The following is a 7,885-nucleotide window of genomic DNA, read 5'->3' as shown; positions in this document are numbered from 1 at the left end:
GTACAAACAAGCAAAAGAAAATCCCTATGAGTTCAAGCTATTAAGTTCTGAGCCTGAAGCCACCTTGCAATCCCACCTTGTACGAGCTATTAAGTTCCCAATGCAGAAAGTGGGACGTACAAGCAAATTCTTACTTTCCTTAGAAACATATGAGGCTATTTACAATAACACTCCTTTTGATGTATAGCATTCCTAGTTCTAATCTAAGCTGCTTTTGATGGCCCTTCAACATCTTTTTTTTTTTTCCTTTGGGGGAATATCTGTAATCTCTGTGCTGAGCATCACCCTGTTTTGCAATTTCTTGAATCGTGTCTAAAATGCCTATGTGATATCCTGAGGCAGATAGCATGAACGCTTTGTCGAAAGCCTTTCCCTAAAAAAGAAGATGAGGGCAACTCCAGATGAGACTCGCATATGCAGCCGGCCATTCAAGGGTTCGATGCCCCTGACCGGACAGCCAACCGATGACGGATCTCGCACATGCACAGCAGGATTGCTCAACGGTTGTGTTGACAGAGGATAAGATTAGCTTTTGCAGGCCCGTAGCAGCAGGTGTTAGTAGTTTTTTTAGGATTCTGCTTCTCTCCCGCCTTCTCCATCAGCACCGTTATAGCTAAACGTCGTTGGGGGGGGGGGGGGGGGGGGGGGGGGGGGGGGGGGGGGGGTCATCACGTTGGGGGCAATAAGGAGCCATTCAAAATAAGCGCAGGGGCGTGCAAACATGGCAGCACTTTTCGAACGTTCGAGGCTGCATGTGCGAGTCCTAAGAGACAATGGACAGGTGACTCTGGTAAATACTGAATACATCTGATGCATGAATGATCATGACCACTAGAACCAACCCGAGTGCCCACCAGTACTCCCGCGTGTACATTAAGCCATAAGAAATAAATCATCTCCACAGCAGACATAGAAAAATTAAACAAGTGTAGATAAGTAGCTGCAAGGGTAGCTACTATGTAGACTGGTACCTGCCCTTAACATTTCCTGGTATCGGAAGCTTTGTTAAGTACTTGTAATTGTGCAACTGTGGAGGTGCAGTGATGAACAATGCGAAAACATAAACAAGTGTACAAGTTAACAAAAGCTGCTTTACTACATTGAGCATTGGAAGCTGATTTACTACATTGTGTCATCATTACAAGTGAGCAAAATACTCCATGAGTCAGTAAATGGTTGACTGTTTACATCGCTTATCATGGTTACATGTCAGGATAATATATCTAGCCGTTATACTCTAGACGCCATTGCTTTGAGATCCTAATGCTCAGGTTATCGATCGGTCTCGGTAGTGCACAGCCCTCGGCATACTTGAGGCGATCTTCTGCACAAAGCCAAGCCGTGAGCCAAGATCTTACAGTTGTTGTAAGATATCCTTGAATCTCATTGGGATTCTGATTTTCCATATTCTTCACAATGCCGAAAGTGCCTGGAGGATTCCACAGCTGCTTGTATTGTGCGTCATCCATTAGAATTGTGGACGTAGCAGTGTACTGACCTCTTTTCTCCCAGAAGTCACTTAGCTTCTTGTAAAATACACGCTTTCCACCAGTTATCTTGAATCTAGCAGCTCTTACACAATCTTGTTGTGCAAGAATTTCCTTGAATTGGGAAAACTGATCAGGAAAGCAGGCACTCAACAGGTTTTCTGCTTTAGTCTTCATGCATCAGGTCCACACAAATACATCAAAGTGCACAAGGCACCAGTCCAAAGAATGTAGGTGCATCCCTTTTATACCCAGCAAACACCCTTGCTATGTCTATAATTTCTAGATCATTCCAGTAGGCAGGCTTCCATGAATGGTACCTCTTGTCTAATGAAGTCAGCAGGACACCATTAATATCAAGTATTAGAGCTGGATTACTCTCAAACAATATGTTCCCAGGATCATCCCATGGACGAGACACCGTCCCATCATTGTTCCTAACATAATCTGCTACACCACCTGCACCTCCTCCATCCTCCCTTTGCCAAGACGCCGTCCCATCATCGTGCCTTACATATTCTGTACCACCTGCACCAACTGCACCAGCTGCACAACCTACATCACCACTTGCATCCACAGATGCATCACCATCTTCCTGAGGTGGTTCAGACTTTTCATTGGTAATCTCCGTGTCCTCACTTACACAACTTGCTTCACCACCTGCATCCACATATGCATCACCATCTTCCCAAGGTGATTCAGACTTTTCAATGATAATGTCTGTGTCTTCACCTGCACTGCCTGCACCAACTGCACCACCTGCATCCACATATGCGTCACCATCTTCCCCAGGTGGTTCAGACTTATCAATTGTAATCTCCGTGTCATCACCTGCACCAACTGCACAACTTGCATCACCACCTGCATCCACAGATGCATCACCATTTTCCCTTCCTGGTTCATACTTTTTCATGATAATCTCCGTGTCCTCACCAGTACTGCGGACAAAAAACTCCGTGTTTTTATCCTCTTGGTCATCAATGCTGCTAGCACATGGGACTTGGCCCTCAACTCTAAATGAACCATCTACATCAGGAGGGTCTTTCATAGTAGATTGTGCTATCATACTTATTATGTGATCAAGATTGTCAATGTTGCTAGTGGCAACATCTGAACATAAAAACAATAATGAGATAAACAACAATGATGGACATGACCAAAAAAATTTGATTTTGGCTTTCTAAATTCATAGGAAATGGAGAATTGTTACAAAGCCAAAAATGGCGACAGGATTTAGGAAAAGAGCCAAAAGTTGTTGTAGCACCTATTCTTCTAGATTCCATGTTACTATTTTCTCCAGTCTCTATGGCTAATTGGTCCTTTGATGTCTTTGTTTGCCCTTCTGCATCCTCTGTAGGCCTTTTGGCAGCTCCATCTGCAAGAGAGAAGAAACAATCAACAAGAATGAACCTTAAACAATATTATCTACCTTTAGGAAAAAACAAAACCAGAAATAACACCTGTCATCTTTCTCTTTCTTTCCCTTTGCATCATTTGTACGGTCTTCAGGATGGAGGGACTGGTGTCTCTGGCCGAGCTTCTCTCCATTCTTAGGACTATACTTCTCTAACACACCTTCCTTCTCAACTGAAATCTCTGGCTCAGCCTCTACAATCATGAAAAGTATTAAGGAATTAAGAACTTGATGTTTCAAGTTACATGTAGCTACAACATGACAGTGGAAGCTACCAGGCATGATAGTGGAAGCTACCAGGAAAGCACTGATAGCTACCAGCACAATCTTGGTAGCTACCAATGCCATCCTAGTAGTTGGCTGACTGAGAGCTACCAAGATGACATAGGGGCCACCAATGCTATCCTAGTAGTAAGCAATCTAACAGTGGTGGTTAACAGAATAAAAGCCTGGCAACAACCTTTATCTAAAACATCTTCCTTCTCAGCATGTACCAACACCTTGAATTATGTTCTTCATAATAAGAAATTAAGAACAAGTTTTCAAGTTACATGCAAGGTCAGCATGACATTAGAAGCTACCAGGCAAGCACTAATAAGCTCCCAGTACTACAAAATGCTATCCTAGTAGCTACCTTGCCCCCTGCCATCATGGTAGCTACAGATGCTATCATGGTAGCTACCAATGTTATCCTGATAGCTACCTTGTCACTTGGAGGACTTCCTTGGCAGAATGGAAGAATGGCAGCTACCAATGCAATCCTGGTAGCTACCTTGTCACTTGCAGGACTTCCTTGGCAGAATGGCACCTCATGGCAGCTACCAATGAAATCTTGGTAGCCACCTTGTTAATTGCAGGACTTCCTTGGCAGAATGGCACCTCATGGCAGAATGGTAGCTACCACTATTATATTGGTAGCTACCAGGGTTGACAGTGAGAACTTCCTTGTCACCAGCTAGAGTTCCATGGTAAAACAGTAGCTAATGGAAGAATGTTAGCTACCTTTCCACCAGCAAGACTTCCATGGGAGAATAGTATCTCATGGAAGAATGGTAGCCACAGCCATACTGGTAGCTAAATGTACCAGGATTAGCAGGACAACTGCCACTATGAGAGTGGTAGCTACCAGTATTGTACTAGTAGCTACCAGTCTTGTATTAGTAGCTACGATTAATAGGGTTCCCTTAATAATAACACAAAAAAACAGATAAATTTAAGCTCAATGCTACAAAATGCAGCAGGGTGTATACCATGGTCCATGCTTAAGGGTACTGATGAGGGTTTGGTGTCTGATTGCACTCCTTGGAAATTGGCATTCGTACTGCCGAGGATCACCAAAGACCGCATGGTATGCAAAATTGGTTGCATGCATCCCATCTCCATGCATGTTTCTTTGCTTGCAACAAGATGGCCAAAACAGTACATGTGAAAGGCATGATTGCAGGGCAGCAAAAACATGCTAAGTGCATCATCGTCGTACATCGTCAACCCACAAGCACTAAAAACTTTGTCCAAAGGCAAGGTGACCATATCCACAGGTGTAGCTTTCGGCGGAGGTGCAGAAAACAAAACTATACTTCTTTTGACCTGCATGGTCTTCACAAAATCCATCCACGCTTGTGCACACTTCTCCACTTCCTGTGTAAAATCTCTCTCCTTTAGAGCACTATCCATATCATCAAGTGGTGCCTTCTCCTCAACTACCACTTGCAATGTTTGGAGTGTTAGCGACAACCTGCCGACAGTATTTTTAAGCTGCTCCACCTTCATTGCATCCACAGCATCGACGCTACCTTCTGCCTTTAGTAATGCAGCCTCTGCATCTTTCAACTGGCCTCTGAGCGTTTCCACTAGGAGGTTGGCACCTTCATTTCGGTGCACATCAGCCTGAAGCAATTCCAGCTTTTTAAAAGATTCATTATACTCTGACAATGCAAAAGAATGCTTACTTACAACCATGTTGTAAATAGTATCTAACTCTGTAAGAGACGGTGGACCAAATATTCTTTTCCTGCACATCATCCACTGTATCGATCGGAGTTTCCTGGGGTGCCTCCAAATGATCTGGAGTCCTCGTCATTCGCCGCGAACTGTTAGGGGCAGAGGAGGAATGGAAAGCTTCCCATCGCTACTTCTTTGCATGTAATTTTCCTGGATCCATATTTGTGACAATACTTTCTGAAAACAAGGCCCAGTCAACCTGTCCCTTCAACTGCTCATATAGAAAGCCTCTAGCAAATCCTTTAGTCACCTCCATACCATAATTTCCAGGAGGTTCTTGATACACGGATGTGAACAATACATAAAACCTGTTCCAGAGCTCTGGCTTCACGTCTCTACATTTTACTTTGTTGCCCCTCTTCGGCACCTCCTTAAAGTATTTCAACCAATCTTTGTTGGTGAAATCTGTCTCAGTCTCAGCAGTCGAGCATCCACTCTAGAGTTCGGGAGGTCGTATACTTCATGTGCTTGAGGCTTTGTCATGCAAAAAACTGTCTTCCTTTCAAATGGTACATATGGAGTGCACCAACGGCCTTTGCCTTGTAAAATACAGGGAAAAACATAAGACCATAGTTGTTTCCATACGGCAAATGCATACGGGTATGGAAGTATGATTGGAGTATGGTTCAACACTTACGCTTGAAACATACACGGCCATAAATTTACTGAAAACTTAGATAACTTATGCATGGTGAGCATTTATAATATCACAAATTTATAGAAGTTTTCACATTAAACATCAATTGTTGCATTGACAGGAGCAGAAGCAGGCTGGGCATGTGCATGTATAGGTGGTACAACTACCTGTTTCCTAGACAGATAGCTACCATGTAACTACCACCTTGGTATTTCTTTGCTAAATGAGCTTTTTGATTGGTAGCTGGCTAACATAATGCTACCAACTTGTTATGTTTTTTGCAAAATGCTGAATGCTACAATCTTGATGATCTCTGATGCACTTTCCCTATATTAAATGAGTGTTTTAGGTGGTAGCTACCACACTGATAGAGTATCACTGATTCATGCTTCTTCATAGCACTATGATTTGCAATCCATACGAGTACGGTCCCAACTATGCACAAAACATGAATGCATGTGCAGCCAACCAATTGAAGTTCAATAAAAAATGCAATGTGCACAAATATATCTGCTTGAATGCATGCATGCATGCATGCCTCGACACAGGTTTTCAATGCAATCTTGAATGCATGCATGCATGCCTTTACACGGGTTTTCAATGCAAGCTTGAATGCATGCACATTAGCTTATGGAGCTTGAATGCATCTACAAACATCTAGCCTCTAACTTAGGTTTGCTTCAAAGCAAGCTTAAGAGAGCTTACATGGACCTTGGAAACAAGTTACAACAATAAATTGTGCAGAGACAGCCAACAACACTAAGATGCAATAGTACCTCAGTGTTGGGGGTTACAACATCCGCCATTTTTGAATGTTTCTTTGCTATGGGAGTGCAGGGCTTTGGTGAAGGAGTCAAGACCTTCTTCTTCCTCTTTCCATCAGGGGAGGCCAAGTGTGGATCAGGCGAGGGAGATGAATGATGGGCCCTCTTCCGCCTCCCAGTAATTGTGGCTGATTTTGCTTCAGCTGCTGCAGGAGCTTCTTGGCCACCTGAGTTGCCCCCCCTCTGCAATCCTCGACGAGCAGGAGGCGTCATGATTGTGGAGTAAGGTGCCCCCCCGCACTACTTTCACACACACAGTTGAAACTAAAAAGATAATTTTTAAAGTTTTTCAATCCAGCTTGCTGCTCAAGCCTTTTGATGAACAATTTTCAAATAAAACCTTATAAAAGATTCTCAATGTTTACTCATCTAGCTACCACCCAACCCACCCCCTTGCTACCACCCCCAAAAATGGGTAGCTAGTGTACCACCTATTCATGCATCCACCTAGCTTCTATCTTCGTTTTTACAAGCCAGTTGAGAGAGTCAGTTGAGGAGGTGAATAGTAGGGGCGCTAGTGGACAACCTTGCAAAACTTATCTGTTTAGGGGAAAGGGTTCTGAGATTGATTTATTAATTGCTACTCTGGCATGGGAATTCCCTAGAAGGGTTCTTACAAAATGGACTAGGGTAGGACCGAAACCCATCATGACCAGACAATTGAGAAGAAATGACCACTCTAGTCTATCATAGGCTTTGTCAAAGTGAACTTTGACGAACACATAGTCTTGCTCAATCTCTTTTGCATATTCGATTCTTTCCCACATTGCAATGACCACCTCCATAATCCTTCTGACCTTAATGAATCCTTTCTGCTCAACACACAGCCATTCCAAGAGGGCCGGGGAAATTCTCAAGGCTATGGCTTTAGCAAAGATTTTATAGTCAGCATTGAGCATTGTGAGAGGTCGCCAGTTTGTGAGAATGTCCTTTGTGTTAAAGAATATGTCCATTGTGCTATGGGCGGCTGGACACTCACTATACTATGTTGTAAATATACTTTGGATAATAGTTAAAAGAGAAGAAGAGAAGAGAAGCACGTTGAATGGCTGCTAGGGTAACGATTGTGTGTGTGTGTGTGTCTCGATGTGTGTTGGTGTGTGTGCGTAGTCTTCATTTCTACCTTCTCCATCACCTGCGCACTCTACAAAGTGGTATTAGAGCTTAGTTTGAAGAGCTACAGTCAATACATAGGTTTCCGCAGCTCTGGAAAACAGCAAAAAAGAGAGTTTTTTTGTCATAACTCCCTCACCCGAACTCGGAATACAGTGATCAAGGAGTCTATCTTTATCTTTTTGGGCATTCCGAACGCATTGGCATACTCAGATTTGCCAAAATCTGCAATTTTCTGCAACAAACAGCCAGCTCACACAAGCATAGGAGATGTCCAGTTTTGCACTCGGCAGTAGATTTACAGGTTACAGGTGAAGAATTCAACATTTACACAGGTTTTGGAGAACGACATAGAGCTTTTGCATCATGATATTGTGTTATCGAAGATTATGTTTGGTTGTTGTGGGTC

The 7,885-nt window shown here is 43.2% G+C and overlaps 1 protein-coding gene and 1 pseudogene across 1 annotated transcript; both read right to left on the bottom strand.

The window, feature by feature from the left end:
* Positions 1–1,223: 1,223 nt before the first annotated feature.
* Positions 1,224–2,400, bottom strand: LOC147423528 (uncharacterized). The gene is made up of 2 exons (XM_086501986.1): positions 1,808–2,400; positions 1,224–1,563 (listed from the first exon to the last, which is right to left on the bottom strand). Exons 1-2 carry the CDS (start codon positions 2,398–2,400, stop codon positions 1,224–1,226), a joined length of 933 nt encoding a protein of 310 aa, XP_086358112.1.
* Positions 2,401–4,597: 2,197 nt separating this feature from the next.
* On the bottom strand, positions 4,598–5,385 carry LOC147423527 (uncharacterized; annotated as a pseudogene).
* Between the last annotated feature and the right edge of the window lie 2,500 nt (positions 5,386–7,885).

The sequence above is a fragment of the Adiantum capillus-veneris genome, chromosome 26 (genome assembly GCF_014529385.1).
Source record: "Adiantum capillus-veneris isolate H3 chromosome 26, ASM1452938v2, whole genome shotgun sequence".
Taxonomy (NCBI): Eukaryota; Viridiplantae; Streptophyta; class Polypodiopsida; order Polypodiales; family Pteridaceae; genus Adiantum; species Adiantum capillus-veneris.
The sequence above is the reverse complement of the archived record's forward strand: the minus strand, read 5'-3'. Positions and strand labels throughout refer to the sequence as shown.

Coding starts and splice junctions, on each gene's coding strand:
- LOC147423528 (XM_086501986.1), bottom strand. CDS start 2,400: ATGAAAAAGTATGAACCAGGAAGGGAAAATGGTGATGCATCTGTGGAT. Junction 1,564..1,807: donor CTGACTTCATTAGACAAGAG/GTACCATTCATG, acceptor AAGAGCTGCTAG/ATTCAAGATAACTGGTGGAA.